The sequence below is a fragment of the Nuphar pumila genome, chromosome 5 (assembly GCF_984573655.1).
Source record: "Nuphar pumila chromosome 5, dmNupPumi1.hap1.1, whole genome shotgun sequence".
Taxonomy (NCBI): domain Eukaryota; kingdom Viridiplantae; phylum Streptophyta; class Magnoliopsida; order Nymphaeales; family Nymphaeaceae; genus Nuphar; species Nuphar pumila.
In genome coordinates this window covers 44,900,496-44,918,908 of record NC_143253.1, presented here as the reverse complement: position 1 = coordinate 44,918,908, position 18,413 = coordinate 44,900,496, and the positions used below count along the sequence as shown (strand labels likewise).

The window sequence follows — 18,413 nt, the reverse complement described above, 5'->3', positions numbered from 1 at the left end:
TTTTTATGAACTTATATAGGGATTTGTGTTTTTTATGAACTTATTTTGTGTTAGTTTTTTATACCTGCTCTGAGCCTGTTACTTTTTTTAATTTCTGTTGCAATTTGTAACATAGCATCTGTACTCATCACGGACATTTGGAACATGACATCTGAGTACAGTCCATTCTTTTTGTTCATTTCGTCCAACCTTGGACAAGCCATCAAACATACCCTTAGTAACAGGGCTGGAACAAAAATAACAACGTTTAATAGACGTGGCGGATGACGTTCCACACGTTCGCGGCGTCCTGTTAAAAAACACGTTCTTTTTTAGATTTTTGTACCGCGGGATGCGCCATCAAATGTGCCCTCAATGTGAACCCTACCTGGTACCACATTACCAGCACTCAAAATCGGACACTGATCCATACCCGAAAAAATCTGGATCAGGTCCGACCCTTTGAGAGCACTACCCCAGTAGGCCAGTACCTACCACAGCCAAACGTTATGGCTTATCCAATCTCTGCTAAAAAAGAGAGAATTTGAATGAACGCCAGGAAGGGAACGTTGCTCATCTCCCTCGCTTCCCTCTCCCGCCACCATGGACGCCACCGCTCTCTCCGTCTCTCTGCAGAGAGTACCCTCTCCTCTCTTCCTTGCCAATTCTCGCACCCCTTCTAGAAGGCACCCACTTACCGGTATTCCCTCTCTCTTCCTCCAACTCTTTCCCTCATTTCTCGTTGCTTCTCATCGAGTTTTTCTTTATTGGGTTTTGCAAAAAAAGTCTTAGAATTGAATAGCTAAGTCCTTATGGGTATAATTCGATCTTTTATGCTTCGTTTCGAGATGTGAATTCGTCGAACCGTCACAATTGGAGAGTTTAGAGGAGAAAAGGGAACTGGGTATTCATGAACAGATTAAGGTTCGTGATTGGGGAAAACGGGGAGGAAGATTGGTCACTGTTTCTGCGGTTAGGAATTTGAAAATACATGTTTTGATGCATTGGTTTTGGCTTGTTAATGGATTTTTTGAGATGATTTTTTGTATAGCGGATTGGCCCTTTTTGTGGTAGTCCTATGTGGTGTGTTAAGATTGGTAGCCCGTGTTTTATTTTGCGTCACGCGTTTTGGTGGTTGTAGACGTGGTTGTAAGCCTGGTACTAGGCTAACCATGAGAGGTGGATGAGTTGGGTTGGTTGGGGAGGGCTTGGGCTTTTGGTTTTCCTTTGAATGATGATAGGAATCAAGTTTGGAAATGCTGGGATGGCTTAGGAAGGAAGTGGGCAGCTCGGTCGAGAAAGTAGTTTCTGATCATGGGATGCATGATTCTATACGAATACCAAATCAGCCTAATAAATATGATTCAGGTGAATGTAAACCAACATATGCAATCGTAAATTGATGGATGAAAATATTGCTGGCAGATGGACGCCTAGTTTCTATTTAACAGATTTAGCAGATAGTATTTGTGTAACTTGGGAGTATTTGCCAAGCTTTTGTATAGGTAGTGTTCAACTAATAGAAGAACATAACCTTAGAAATGTAGCTAATCTTAGAATTCCCTGATGAAAATAATGCACACATACGAGGATTCATGAAAATGCTCCTATGATGCATATGGTATTTTATAATAGTGGATTTCTCCCTACTCAATTCTGTAGCAGAACTTTAATCTATCCTAGCCCAACTTGGTTGACACTTGTGTGAACATCTTTTAGTACATAGTGCATTCCACCTTCTCAAGATGGTTATGCCGCTGAGGATCAGACTGACTTTGTTGGGTATTTGAAGACCTAATGAATGATGCGGTTACCGACTTTTGGGTATTGACCTTTTTCTTAAAGAAATTGTTACTCGAAAAACTAAATCAGGCTAAGAGGTGACTGTTGGAGAGTAAGCAAATAGAGTTGACTGTTGGAGAGTAAGCAAATAGAGAAAAACTAAATCAGGCTAAGGCTAAGAGGTGACTGTTCTTGTGAACGGTAAGCAAATAGAGTTGTCTCTGCATTTACAGAACCATTGAAAATGTAAAATTGCTAATGAGGATCTTAGAATCATCTCAAAATTTGTCTTCAGATCCTTTATTTTTACTCGTAATACAAAGTTTCCCACTTATATAGTATTCCCTAGAGCAAATTCTTTTGCTTACTATTAAGCAGCTTTATGGATTTCCTTTAGACCTGGTTATTTGTATTTTGTGTATGAATAAAGGAAAATTTGATTGCTTTCTAGTTTAACTTCTCATTTTGTTTTCTTTTGCTGCCATGTATTGTTCCATACTTTGTTTTTAATCATTGGATTGTCAATGCCATTTCAGGTTGGGAGAAAGACTTCAGCATTGGTTTCATTTCAAATTTCAAAGTCTTTCCAAGATCATTGTTTCATACATCTACCTCAAAGAAGATGTCAAATGGACGATTTTCGGTCAGAAATAAGTCAAGTTCTGTCTCTGGTACACTTCTATTATTCTCTTAAGATTTTAAAATAGCTTTTATCTGAATTTTGTTTTTTGATTTTTCCCTCTTACTCAATGATTGTCGAGGCTTGTCTAATTGCCTTTTGTTTTAACATATTAGAGGCATTGACTGAAAAATCACCGAGAAGAGTTTCAAAGGATAAACCTGTCAGTGGAGATGACATACGCCAGTGTTTTCTTCAGTTTTATGCTTCTCGTGGTCATAAAATCCTTCCAAGTGCATCCCTTGTGCCAGATGACCCCACAGTTCTACTTACTATAGCTGGAATGCTTCAGTTTAAGCCTATTTTTCTTGGCCAGGTGTGTTTTTTTTCCGATTGTGTCTTTTAAAACACTTTTTCTGCCATAAATGCTATCTTGATATGGTTTTTGGTAGCCTAGATGTGTGTTATTCCTCCTTTTATCCACAATATAAAATTTGTTCACTAATTACCAGGACAACTGAATGTTCCTCATAAATGTATACTTGTTTAGTAGTATGCAGAATTGCTGCAGAATTCTCCTATGCCGTATTGCTAAAATCTGGTCCATCCTAGCCAGGTACCTGATGGCCTGATGTCCAGCCTTAGGTTGCCTAATAACTGAAAAAGGAAATAGAATCCTCAAGTTAGATCAACCCATACAGATGTTTATGTAGTTGAATCTGTGGATTGGACCTATGTCTTTCTCGGTTTCTCTCTCCCATGACAGAATTTTTCCCCAAACACAAATCTGGAGGAGAAGTGGAGGGGCTCATTCAACTATTGAGTTAGCTGGTAGCAGCACAAGGGAATCCAGAAAGATGCTCCGTCTAGGGGTACAACATACAGCCAGAGAAACAGATCAGCATAAAAGGGAGTTCTTCAAGGCAGAAACAGCAAGGACACATCTGAATTTTGTTTTCGCTACTGGGCGCATTTCTTCCTAGTCTACCCTTCTGTTCTGCACCTTTTTGCAACCAATCGAGTCTTGTACCTCCTCTGAGTGTGACTTCATTTTCTAGATCCGGTCACCTCATGTTGCATGAAGGTTAAGATGAGCAGTTTTGGTAATCAACACTTTATGAACAATTTCTTAAATACCCTTTGTTGCTACTTGCTACTAATCACAATGTAATAATATATATTCATTTATTTACAACATTACAAACTCTCAGAGAAAAGGAAAAGGAATCTTTTCTACAACATTACTTGGTTTTGTCTTTGTATATATGTACGAGTCTATTTTAATTTATTTTAAACAAATTCATATGGCTAAAACACTTGTTATTGCTTTCTGCAGTTACACACACAAGCGCATATACATACATACTGTTAATTTACATGTGTTTATATATACACACACTCATATAATTTCTTAGAATGTATGTTAGGGACTTTTTTATTTTTATTTTCTTCAGGGCCTCCCAACGGCAAGATATTCAACTGTAGGGAACTCTTCAATGGGTATTTTGGCCTCTCTCTCTCTCTTGTTCCTTGTGTATATATGGGACTACTTGTCCCCATTTCTAGGATGCATATTTTGTGTATTTTATGAGATCAATAAAATTTAATTTTTATATTTTGAGCGTGCCTTCTCTCTTGCCCTTAGTGGCTTGTGCTCTCTTGCCTTATTGGCTTATGTTTATGCCCTTGGTAGCTTTATGCGAAGATAATTTTACTTCATTATATGGTATCAGAGCCTTGGGCTCTTGGTCCTTGAATATTGGTGATCAAATGTTCATGTGAACGTGAGCTCTTGGTGATCGGGTGTTTGTGAGGATAATGAGTTCGTGGTGTTCGTGTACCTTGATCCTCCCAGTTTCTTATTTCAACCTTCTACCTTCCTCTCTCTTCCACATTTATTTTCTCTCCATCTCCTTTATTCCTGACCTCTAATAATGGACCACAAGGAATCTACCACTGTCATTCCAATCAAGCTTGATGATGCTAATTATGTGATGTGGGCCTCTATTGTAAAACACCGCATTTGGGGTAAAGGCTTGTGGGGTTTGGTGGATGCGTCTGATAAAGAACCTAAACTAATCCTCACAAAGATCGAAAATGAAAAGTGCCATTGCAAGGAGACAAAAGAACAAGGCCATTAGTAAATATGAGAAAAAGTGGAAAGAGTGGAAGATGTGCCATTCAAAAATCATGTCTTGGTTTATCAATAGTATTGATATAAAGAAGTGTGTAGGCTTGGCAAAATTCGAATATGCCAATGATGCATGAAAATATCTTTAAGATATGTTTTCTCTAAAGGATATTGCAAATGTGTGCAATCTACAAGACAAAGTTAGGACTATGACCCAAGGAGATATGAGCATACATGAGTATTATAATGCTCTATCTCTCCTTTGGGATGAGTTGGCTTTGCTTGAACCCAAATGGCATCGCCCATCGGACATTGAACTTCATGAGAATCAAGTTCATGCAAAACATTTCTACCATTTCGTCAATGGGTTTAGACCCGAATTTGATGCTACCAACTCCACTCTTCTTCATAGAGGGGACATTCCCTCTATTGTTGAAACATTGGAAGAACTATGTATGGAGGAGAATAGATTAAAGAAAAGTACCTTCAAAAATGAAGATTCGGTCTTGGCTATGTTAATATATATATATATATATATATATATATATATATATATATATATATATATATATATGATACACCATAATACCCGATAGGGGTATTATGGTTATTTCACACAGTACCCGATAGGGGTACTTGTTTTTTTCCTTTTTTTTATTTTATGTATTTATTTTATTTTTGTTTTTTTATTTTCATTTTTTAAGCCACATAAAAGGGGCCCACCATAGAACTGTTGGGGGCTCCCAACGACTCTATGGGAGCCCCCCTTTTGGCACACCTTTTGAGGCCCTTGTGACCTCCCTTCCTCTCTTCTTCTTCTTGTATAAATAAGGGTGAACCCCTTTGTAATATGTATTCTTCTGAGATCTCTCTCTTTCAATAAAGAGACTTTTATATTTTGTGTTGTGTTGTCTTTTTGTGGACTTGGCTATTGTCTCTTTTGTTTGTCCATTATAGGACATTGTAAGTGCTTATAGCACTCTTTGTATTTCCGCATATCTCATTACATGGTATAAGAGCCACTCGGTTCTTAGAGAAAAAAGCGTGGTACATATATTGTTCATCTCTTGTCTCCCGTCTCTCACTTCTTGGAAGCATTATGGAAGCAAAAATCGACCTATCCTTCAAACTCAATGGAAAGAACTACATGATGTGGGCTTCGGCTATGGAGAACAACCTCAAAGGTAAGAAACTTTGGAAGTATGTTATGGGTTCCATTCCAGAACCTAAATTGGAGCTCACAAAGATCGAAGGTGGCTAAGAAAAGGCTCTTGAAGGAGATGCTCGCCTCAAAGCCATTGAAAATCACCAAAAAAAAGTTGAAGATTGGGAAAGCAATCACGCAAAAATCCTTGCTTGGTTCATGAACAATGTCGAACTCAAATGAGGCCTGGTTTTTTATGAAGGGTATGTATACCCAAAAGGATCTTGCAAGAGCATATTTCTTGCAAGAAAAAATTAGAACCACCAAACAAGGTGATTCAAGTATTCAAGACTACTATAGTGTTTTAAACCCATTATGAGATGAGTTGGCTCTTTTAGAGCCAAAATGGGTTGCTATGGAAGATGTCGAATTGAGACAAAAGCAAATGAAACAAGATCGATTGTTCCAATTCTTATTTGGGCTATGTCCCGAATTTGAGCAAGTAAGGTCATCACTTCTCCATAAATCCATCTTTCCTCTAATAGAGGATGTTATTGCCGAAATCACTCAAGAAGAAACAAGGCTTGGCATGAGTAAGAATATTGATGAAGTACTTGCCGTTTTCAAACCCGGCAATAATGTAAAAACCTATAAACCCCCCCACTTTGGAAAACAAGAAAACTACAATGGAGGAAGAAAAATGATTGTATGTCATCATTGCTATGAGTCGGGTCACATTAAACCCGCTTGCCCAAAGCTCAATGAAATTTTCAAGCCTAAGGTGGCCTCTCTTAAAGAATCTACCACCAAAGAAGATGAAGGCAAGAATGGTGACCTCAAAGAAACCCTTGGTCAAATATCTATGGCTCTTCAACAAATCCTTAAAGCTACTTCCTCCACATTGGGTGCGGCCATTGCGTCTACATCATCACCCGATATGTATTCTTGGATCTTAGACTCCGGAGCATCTTTCATATGACCCCTCATGAGAATGCCTTAGTCGATGTTTGCACCAATTCAAAAGGCTCTTGTGTTTCTACGTCCGATAAAACTTTTTTGAAAATCTCTAGTATTGGAACTCTAAACTCAAAAAATTCTCAAAATCTTTTTGTTCCAAAAGTTAGAGTTGTTCTAAAACTAAATTTAAACCTTTTTTCGGTCTCTCAAATTGCCGACCATGGATGTGAAATATCTTTCTCATCTAATGGATGCTTTGTACAGGATCTCCGGTCTGGGAAGCGGATTGGGCAAGGCCATAGGAAGGGGGACCTCTACTATATGAATCATTTAAACCTTCCTACAAACTATTTTTGTTCTTATGTCCAAGAAAAAAATATTGAAACTTGGCATAAAAGGCTTGGTCATCTAAGCTATTCAAAAATGTATCTTTTTCCGTTTGGAAACAAATTTTGTAAGGAAAAAGACATTAATTGCAAAGATTGTATTTTTGGAAAAATGAAGTCTATTCCTTTTCCAACTAGAACTTTTCTCTCTTCAAGACCCTTTGAATTGGTGCACTCGGATGTTTGGGGACTATCTCCGGTCATGTCTAAAAGGGGTTACTTCTACTATGTCACTTTCATCGATGACTTTACTCGATATGTTTGGATCTATTTTCTTAGTCACAAATCGGAAGTATTTTCCTTCTTTAAAGAATTTCATTTAAAAATTCAAAATCAATTTCAAAGTAATATATCTACTTTGAGAACCGATTCCGGTGGTGAATACTTATCTAATAAATTCCAAAATTATTTAACTCAAAATGGAATTTGTCACCAAAGATCATGTCCTAGAACTCCTCAACAAAACGGACTAGCGGAAAGAAAGCATATCTATATCATAGAAACCGCTAGAACATTGCTTGTCTCTAAAAATATTTCAAAAAAATTTTAGGCCGAAGCCGCCTTAACCTCAAGATACCTAATCAATAGAATGCCTTCCTCAAAATTAAAGAACGTCTCTCCTTATGAAAAACTTTTTAAATTCTCTCCGTATTTTAATAGTCTTCGTATTTTTTGTTGTAAATGCTTCGTTCTCTTGCACAAGAGAGATAAGTTGTCTCCAAAGGCAATTGAATGTGTTTTTCTAGGCTATGGGGAAAATAAAAAAGGCTACAGGTGTTTTGATTTCGAAAATGACAACTATATGTTTCAAAAGATGTAACTTTTTTAGAAGATGAGAATGGTTTTGAAAAAATGAAAAAATCAAATGAAAGCGATTATATGTTTTTACATGATCTTATTGATGACATAAATGTTGATTCTATGAATCATCTTGAAAGCATAGAAGACACTTGTGATGTGTCCAATCTTGATGTGTCACCATCGAGTGATGGTGTTAGTAATGAAAATATTAATGTTTACACCCGGAGAAATCAAGGAAGGCCTATTAGTGCCTTATAAAAATACTCTCAAATTTCTGAATCTTCAGAAGAGCCCCCCATTCGGCACTCTTCTAGAGAATCATCCCCCCGCAATAGGTTTGTTTCCTATGAGTCTTTAGCACCCAATTATCGAGCATGTTTGATAACCTTACATTCATATTATGAATCCGTTCACTATAATCAAGCTAAAAACTCTACCACATTGGGTTGAAGCAATGAAAATAGAATTAGATGCGCTAAGAAAGGCTAATACTTGGGAAATAGTCAAACTCCCTTCACATAAACAAACCTATTGAATGTCGGTGGGTCTTTAAAGTTAAAACTAAAAGCGATGGTTCCTTGGAAAGTTATAAGGCCAGGTTAGTAGCGAAGGGATATTCGCAAGAATATGGAATCGACTATGAGGAAACATTCGCTCCTGTAGCGCAAATGACTAGTGTTAGAACTCTAATAGCTGTCACATAAACCAAAAAATGGCCAATATATCAACTAGATGTGAAAAATGCTTTTCTAAATGGGAATTTAAATGAAGAAGTATATATGGATCCACCACCTGGAATTAATATTGGACAAGGTCAAACTCTTAAACTCTTAAAATCCTTATATGGTCTTAAACAAGCCCTCAAGGCTTGGTATGATCGTTTTAGTGATATCATGGTTAAATTAGGATTTCACTCCTGTTATACTGACACTGCTTTCTTTGTTAAAAGTGCAGGTACTAGCATTGTTATTTTATTGCTTTATGTTGATGACATGATTATCACTGAGAATGATCAAAATAGTATTATTGATGTTAAAACCATACAACAACAACAACAACTACGCCTTCATCCCAAAACAATTGGGGTCGGCGATATGAACCAAAAAAGAAAATCATTCTGGGTCTTCCACATGAATCCTTCTCCTCCAATCATTTCTATCCAATGCCATGTCCTCGGTGAGGTTCAAAGCATTCATATCCTTTCCTATCACCTCCATCCATGTCTTCCTAGGCCTACCCCGACCTCTTTTAACTAATATATTTTCCCATTTCTCCATCCTTCTAACTGGAGCATCATTAGGCCTTCGCCGAATATGTCCAAACCACCGTAAACGATTCTCTCTCATCTTATTTTCAATGGGTGCAACGCCTACCTTCTTACGTATCTCCTCGTTCCGAATCTTATCTTTTATTGTATTTCCACACATCCATCTCAACATACGCATCTCAGTTACACTCATTTTTTGAATATGATGTCTCTTGGCAGCCCAACATTCCATACCATATAGTAAAGCGGGCCTAATAGTCGTCCTATAAAACTTTCCCTTCAACCGCAATGGCATTCTACGATCGCACAATACTCCAGTTGCACTTTTCCATTTCATCCACCCAACCTTTATCCTATGATTTACATCTTTATCAATTTCTCCATACTTTTGAATGATAGATCCCAAATATTTGAAAGAATCATCCACCGGTATTTCTTGCTCACCAAGCTTCACTACACTCCCATCACTACTTCGTTGCTTACTAAACCGACATTCCATATATTCTGTTTTACTCTTACTCAACTTAAAACCTCTTGCTTCCAATGTCTGTCTCCATAATTCTAACTTAGCATTAACCCCAACTCTAGACTCATCAATCAAAACAATATCATCAGCAAACAACATACACCACGACACATTTTCTTGAATTGATCTCGTAAGCTCATCCATCACTATAGCAAATAGGAAAGGGCTTAAAGCAGATCCTTGATGTAACCCAACCGTTATAGGAAAATTGGTTGTCACCCCTCCACAAGTGCGGACATTGGTTACTACTCCTTCATACATATCCTTAATTATACTAATGTACTTGAGAGAAACACCTTTCTTCATCATTGTTCACCAGAGAACGTCCCTAGGTACTCTATCGTATGCCTTCTCCAAATCAATAAAAACCATATGCAAATCTTTGTTCCTCTCTCTATTTCTCTCAATAAGTTGTCTAAGAAGATGCATAGCTTCCATAGTTGATCTTCTAGGCATAAAACCAAATTGATTCTCCGATATCATGACAATTTTTCTCAACCTAGACTCAATCACCCTCTCCCAAAGTTTCATAGTATGACTCATGAGTTTTATACTACGATAGTTTGTGTAATCTTGTATATCACCCTTATTCTTATATAGAGGCACCAAAGTACTCTTCCTCCACTCATTAGGCATCTTATTTGTCTGCCAAATCTTGTTAAAAAGATTTGTCAACCATTCTAAACCTTTCTCTCCCAAGCATTTCCAAGCCTCGATAGGTATACCATCTGGGCCAACTGCCCTTCTTGATTTCATTTTCTTCAAAGCCTCTGCAATTTCTTTCTTTTGAATCTTGCGCATGAAGTCACGATTCATCTCATTAAAAGGAATGAACAAGTCTCCAAGATCTTGATCATGACTTTCATTAAATAGCTTATCAAAATAATCTTTCCATCTTTCCATCTCTCCTTAATCTCCTCATCTTTGACTAAAACCCTTTGCGTTTCATCTTTGATACATCTAACCATACCCAGATCCCTCGATTTCCTATCTCTCATCTTTGCAAGCCTATAAATATCCTTCTCGCCCTCTTTGGTATCCAACTTGTCATAAACCTCCTTATATACCTTATCCCTCGCGTTCCGAACTACTTTTTTAGCTTCCTTCTTTGCTATCATATACTTCTTCAAATTCTCATTATCATGACTCTTACTTAGATTTCTATAACACTCTCTTTTAACCTTAATAGCTAATTTGACATCCTCATTCCACCACGATGTATCCTTACCTAGCGGTGCACCGCCTTTATACTCACCCAATACCTCCTTAGCCACCTTTCTCATGCCACCCGCTATCTTATTCCACATTGATTCTGAATCCTCCTCGAGACACCAATCAACTTCCTTAACTACCTGCTCTACAAACATTCCTTGTTTAGCTCCTTTTAGTGCCCACCACTTAATTCTAGGATCTATCCTATGTCTATCCCTTTTGTGGCATTGTCTAATTCTAAGATCTAAAATTAAGACTCTATGTTGTGTAGCTACACTTTCTCTCGGTATAACCTTACAATTGATGCAACAACCCCTATCTCTCTTTCTAAGTAGGAAAAAATCTATCTGACTCGTATTAACCCCACTTTTAAATGTTACTAGGTGAGACTCTCTCTTCCTAAACCAAGTGTTTGCTAAGATCATATCATAGGACAAACCAAAATCTAAAATCCTTTCTCCACTTTCGTTTCTTTCTCCTATACCATAACCTCCATGGATACTCTCAAATCCATCCCTATTAATGCCTACATGCCCATTAAGGTCACCGTCGATGAAAAGCCTTTCTCCATAAGATATCCCTTGTACTACTTCATCTAAATCTTCCCAAAATTGACGCTTAATGGAATCATCTAAACCTACTTGAGGTGCATAAAAACTAATAATATTAATAATCTCCGAACCTAATACTAATTTAATAAGTAAAATCCTATCACCCTTCCTACGGACCTCAACTACATTATCTATAAACTCACGACTCATAACAATCCCTACTCCATTCCTATTCCTATTTATTCCTGTATACCAAATCTTATATCCCCAAGGTTCTATCACTTTTGCTTTCTCACCTACCCATTTGGTCTCTTGTAAACATAAAATATAAATCTTTCTCCTACACATAACATCTACTAACTCTACCAAATTACCAGTTAAAGATCCTATGTTCCAAGTGGCTAACCTAATTTTATGATCTTGGACTAACTTCTTTACCCCCACCCGTCCAACAAAGTGAGGGGACCCTTGCCTATTTGACACCACACCCGGGCGCCAGTGTGACGCGTCGCTTCCGGGCGATGACCTAGCAACCCTTGCCCATTTATCACTGCCTCCGGGCCTATAGAGTACAGCGCGTCGCTCAATAGGGAACGCCCCAACGAAATTCTCATATTGGTTCATATTCATGGGGTATGACTAAATTTTTATGCTGGCTGTCACCGACCTACCTCAACCCTCCTCCTTTATCCGGGCTTGGGACCGACGGTGGATAACTAAACAGTTATACACAGGCGAAGTTATTGATGTTAAAACCATGTTGAAGAATAATTTTGACATGTCTGATTTAAGCTTTCTTAGATATTTTCTTGGTATTGAAGTTGCATATTCTCCTACAAGATATATTTTGTCACAGATGAAGCTTGCTGCAGATATTTGTTCCAAGTATGGAATTTCAGATGATAAAAAGGTAGATACTCTAGAGGTCATTAATGCCAAATTAAGGTTGGAGGTTGGGGTTCTTCTGGAAGATCCCACACCCTATAGACAACTCATTGGATCTCTCACTTACCTAACCATCACCAGATGTGATCATCGCAAAATTTTTCCTCTGGTTGGTTTCTCTCTCTTCCTTCTCTTCCCCTTTTCTAACCTTTATTTTCCTCCCTTTTTGAAGGGAGAAGAATAAAAGGGAAGAAAAGAAAGAGAGAATAGAAAAGAAGAGAAAGAAAGAAAGAGAGAAGAGGATCTATTTTGCACGGTCTCACTTGACATTAATTTGAAAATATTTAGAAATTTAACTCGCCTCCGTTTTTGAAGATATTGCGGGAAAATGGAGAGACGGGATTCGCTCGTCGGTACGAGGTTCGATCGTTCCTGGCGCCTTTACCAGGGGTAATCGAACCAAGGATCGAATCTATGCCTTTTGCTTTGCCTAAATATAATCTAAAAATTTATTCTAACTCTAAATACACAAAGAATCATGCTTGTGCAAATGCAAAATGTATGCTCTTTTTTTAAAAATTGATTTGGAAATTTCCAAGTATTCTGAGATAAACTTGGTAAGGGAGTGAAGAAATGATTGAATCTAACTTAGAACTTGAGATAGATCAGAGAAATTCTAAGTTTTTGAAGTAAATTAGGATTTTTTGGAAAAATGGGAAAGAATGACTTGAAGCTTTTAAAAAGTGAAAGGAAATGAAGTTTCAAAGTCAGAAATGGACTTTGAATTTGAACTTTGAATTTAGGAAAGGAAATGAATATTTGAGATGGAATTGAATTTGGATTTTTAAGTTTGGAATGGATCTGAGAAATCCGGATGGTGTTTAAGAATAGAAATGGATTTAAGAGATTCAGATTAGATCCGAAAATGGAATTGAAATCTAGAATTGGAATTGGATTCCGGATCCTAGACAGAATGGGATCCGAGATTTGGAATCCAAGATGGACTTGGGTTCTGGATCCTAAAATGGAGTGGATCTGAAGTCTAACATCCAATGTGAAATTGAATTCTGGATCCTAAAGGGGATTTGGATCTAAAGTCTAAGATCCGATGTAGAGTTGGACTCTGGACCCTAAGATAGATTGTGGATCTGAAGTCTGAGATCCAATGTAGACTTGGGTTCTGGATCCTAGAATAGAATTTGGATCTGAAATCTGAGATCCAAATGTAGAGTTGGGCTCTAGATCCTAAAATAAATGGAATTGGATCTGGATTCTGAGATCCAATGTAGAGTTGGATTCTGGATCCTAAAGGGGAATTTGATCTGAAGCCTGAGATCTGATATAAATGTTGAATCTTGGATCCTAGAATGGGTTTTGGATCTGAATTTGAGACCCAAAAGGTGGGGATTTATACTTGGAAATCTGGATCCTAAAGGGGATTTAGGATCTAACTTTGGATTTGGAATTCCAAAATTTGATTTGAAAATTTTGAACTTGGAATATGAATTTCAAAGTCAAATTGGACTTTGATTTTGAAGTTTGAATCTGGAATTTAGAAGATGAATCAAGAATTTCTAAGTTTGAATGAAATCTAGGAATTGAATCTTGAATATACAAATGAATTTCAAAGTCAAGTTAGACTTTGAATTTTGAATTTGAAATTTAGAAGATGAAGAGGATCTCAAAGTTAATTTGAACTTTGGATTTGATTTGGAGTCTTGAATATAAAATGAATTTCAAAGTCAATTTGGACTTTGAATTTGAAGTTAGAATTTGAATTTTGGATATAAGTTGATTCTAAAGTTTTCAAAGTCAAATGGGACCTTGAAATTGGATTCTTAAATCCTTTTGAATTTAAATAGGATGTGATCTGAAGGAAAGAATTACTTGGATTTATGAAAAAGAATTTTAAAATATGATGCAATTTTATCCTAAATGATGAATGAATTTAAATTTTTGAATGGGACTTTGAAAAGCTATTTCATTCTTTAAATGAATTTAAAATAAGATTGAAGATATAATACATCCTTGACTATGGTCATTGAATGTATTATATAATAATCTATATTTAAATTCAGGTGAAGAATGAAACATATTTGGTGCTTTTATAGAATTTAAAATGAAATTAATTCTCAATATACCCTGACTATGGCCATTGGTATATATTTTGAATTAATTTTAAGTTAAATTCTGATAAAAGAAAAATATTTAAGGAAAATATAATGAGTTTTGAAAAACGGATCCAGTGTGGATCCGATGTTATTTTGTAAAAGATAAAAATACTAAGTTTTGTCCACACCCTGACTATGGCCATTGATATGGATCATCAACTTAGGATTAATTTACCTCTTACGAAATGGTGCACGTGCCATTCGTGTTTCACCATTGTGAGAATTTGAGAAATAAAGGCAAAAATGCATGAGAACAAGTAATTTATGACATTTATCATGCTCATTCATTCTATCTAAAACAAGAAATGTAAATTCTCATTTAAAATCTAACTATTACAACATATTTTGAATTCACCATTCCAAGTAGTGATATTCTTCATGTATTCCCTACAAAAAGACGCTTGGTTAGTATGAAAATTTAGAGGAGATTTTGTACATGTCACATGTATCTCAAAAGATGCCAATGGTAAAATTGATCATAGGCAAAGATATTTAAGACCTAAAGTGTAGAAAGATGAAAATGATATACACTTATATACATACATTTATATATATATATGTATATATATATTTATATGTATATTTATATGCGTACAGATATACATATATGAATGTACATACATATATATACGCATGTGTACATAGGTGAAAATGGCAAATAAGAAGGAACTATACAAGTGCAGCGATACTAGTAGTGAGCTATATCTACATGGGAACACAAAAGCACTGTGCGAGGGATGTTATTGGGCTGGTAACAGCAGAGTGTCGTTTGAGACACTCATGGCAGGGGGTATGGAAAGGGGAACAATGCATAGTGTCTTTTGCAGAAAATTCTGCAAACTGCTATGAAGGCCCTGCATGTTGTGAGGCCGGAAATGGGAAATGTTGCCACATGATAACAACGGTGATGAATGGATGGTAAGTGCTGGAGTGCAAAACAGAGACAAATTTAGCCCAACAGCCAAGAAAAATGGTTGTCTTTGGCACTCAACAATCGACACATATGATGGCAAGGGAAAATCAGAGATTCCTTTAAGCAGCAGGATGACTAGTGAAAGAGTGATTATCAGCAACTTCTCAGATGGCAAAACATGAGACTGTCAGGACCAGTATTCACATAGTAAACATATAGTGACAACAAAGTACCCGTACCTTGTTAAGTTGGATGGACTTCCCTGTGAAAAGGTGGTGTAGGTGTACAAGGGGTGGCATTTAAAAAAAAAATGATGCCTAAATACATACAGATTACCAATAATGAAACACATTAAAAGGTGTGCTATGATGGATTAGAGAAAGGAAATACATGAACATAAAAAATTTATCTAATTTAGTAAAAGAGGCAAAAGTGTTAACCAAATCAGAGCATATCTAATTGGGCCAATGGCGAGATTTCTCATTACTTGATCAATGTCGTCCTAACCATTCATCTCTTCCAATGAACTTGCTCCATATACGTTGCTTTCCTAGCGCAAATTCCAGGTAAAGCATAAGCCCCAAGCATAAGTTGTGGAAACGTGATCTCGGGAGAGACGATTTTGCAAAAATGAATTAGCAGATTCAAGTTGTCATATGCAGAAATGCAACTCAGAAAACACAAATTGCTATAACGGATCAACGATCCCAGATCCCCGAGTGCAGAAATGTAAGAAATCCATGGATAATAAATAGAAGAGAAAAAAAAAATTTTTGCCATTAATTGGGAATCAGAGCTCTAAAAGTATAAATGGGAAATCAAATAAGAAAATCAAGTATGAACAAATATTTGATCCAAGAATCAAAGAAAATTCAATAATGTAAAAGGGAGGTGTCAGAGCAGATATTTCGCTACGTACGCAGGTCGATCTTGTTATAAACAGATCGATTCTGCGTGGGCGTCTTGATTAAAAGAAAATCAGTAAACAAGATGAAAGATGAAAACCAAAAGAGATAAAGGAAACAGACAGAAATCAACAGGAATTTCGGGGAAAAGCAAAAGAGGAAGAATGATATTTACCGAAACTCTGCTACAACAGCAAATTGCAGATACGATTTCAAAAATAAATAATTAAGTTTCAAAAGGAGAAATGATTGTTGGATTGGGATAAACAGAAAATGCAACCTACTATGGAGCTCAAAATAAGATTTAAGATGAATTAAATGTCAAGAACAAACGACAATAAATTGTAGTTAGGCCAAAACGCAGTAAAAACAACAAACTCATCACTGTCAAAGTGAAAATTCGAAAGTGTACATCTAATCACGACTAATAGAAAAGCAAAAATGCAGAGCCGAACCCAAAACCCACATCGATTCATCAGGAAGGGATTGAGATTCCGATGTAAACCGAGAATAACAAATGAACGTCAAAGATAAATCGACTATAAACTGAGATCATAAAGAAAACAACAGAATATTTAAAGAAAAACTGGAAATATGTTGGAATCGGTCATTCCTTTAATGTGGCAATGAGTAGATCGATGTTGTTATACACAGATCGATTCTACTCTTGTGCTTAACTGTAAACAAGGAAGCATACCACGACAAATATTTATGAAAGGAAAACCGATGGGAAGGAAAAAGCAATGAGAGAGACTCTTACCGTAGCCCTTTTATCAAAAATGGCCGACTTTAGCTGATGAATCGGGCTTTCGTAGCAGGGATTCTCTAGCTCTACAAGGTGTTGGAATTTCTTTTGGATGACTGCAGGAGAAATGCCTTTTGTAAGGGGATTCTTCTTCTACTCTTGCAGGGGAAGCTTCCAGGGAGAAAGGGCGAGTTTCATTCGTTGGATGTATATTCTGAAGGTAGCCTTGAAGAAGGAGAGGCAGAAAATCACGACGCTAAAAAAAAGAAGATCAATCTTTTTCAAGATGAAGTGGATATCCGATCTTAATGAAAACCATGGGCCTCTCCTCTTTTTTTTTTTTCCAGAAGCGATGGAGGCTCATTCTTAAAGGGGAACAGAGGGTTCGGGAAGAAAGATTGGTTGAAGATCGACGGTGTGGAGAAGATGAGTTTGTTGCTAATCGGATGGTGGAGAGGGAAGGGAAGAGCATGCGGGAGAGGGGTCGTTACATATTTTTAAGTTTTCCAGAAAGAGGACCCCTTTTTAGGATTTTTTAGAAAAATGGTTAAGAAATGAGGTTTTTGGCAAAAGGGCTTCAAGAAGCTTGGAAATCCTTCGTTTTTCTTGTAGCTTTTTCTCAATTTTTTTTTTGGTTTTTATGTCATTTTTCTATTTTTTTGTACTTTTAGAATAAAGTCCTAAAGCTTTACGAGAAATCAAAGACTAAAATTATTTTTTTTTTTTGTTTTTGTAAAAAAAAAAAAATATTTACAAAAGAAATTTTTTTTCTGAGAATTTTAAATCTATTTTGAGAAAATTTCTTCAGAAATAGGTTTCGATCCGGATTTTGAGAAAATATGGATTTAAAGTACTGGATTCGGATCCGGAGTTGATTTTGAACATATCAATACGAATTTTAATTCAGAAAATCTAAAGAAATGACTTGATTTTCTCAGAAAATGGAGTTAGGGGCAAAAAGGGTCATTTTTATAAAATCTTTTGCAAAATTTGGGGTGTTCACACCAGATCAGACATCGCTCATGTGGTTCAATTTGCAAGCCAATTTCAGCATGCTCCTACAACTGTGCATATGAGCACCGTACTTTGGGTCATCTGATACATCAAAAACACTATAAATAAAGAGCTATTTCTATCCCCATCTTCTTCATTAAACCTTCTTGCTTATACTGATGCAGATTGGGGAGGTAACCCTAATGATAGAATCTCAACAACTGGTTTTTGTGTATTTTTAGGAGATTTCTTAATTGCCTGGAGATGCAAGAAGCAACAAAAAGTCTCGCTGTCTTCTACTGAAGCTGAATACCGAGCTATGACAACCACAACAATGAAACTAGTTTGGCTTCACAGTCTTCTTAAATACATGGGGGTTGATATTGCTGGAGCTTCAAAACTATGTTGTAACAACAAAAGTGCCATATATATCTCAAGCAATCACA

At 36.6% G+C, this 18,413-nt stretch overlaps 1 protein-coding gene across 1 annotated transcript in view; it reads left to right on the top strand.

Annotated features, from left to right (window-relative positions):
* The first annotated feature begins 472 nt into the window (after positions 1-472).
* EMB1030 (Alanyl-tRNA synthetase, class IIc) overlaps positions 473-18,413 on the top strand; it is an 82,453-nt gene continuing 64,512 nt past the window's right edge. The window contains exons 1-3 of the mRNA XM_090006070.1: positions 473-679; positions 2,298-2,432; positions 2,557-2,756. Of these exons, the coding sequence (XP_089862196.1) occupies positions 583-679; positions 2,298-2,432; positions 2,557-2,756 (432 nt within the window). The 5' untranslated portion in view covers positions 473-582. The remainder of the gene's footprint in view (positions 680-2,297; positions 2,433-2,556; positions 2,757-18,413) is intronic.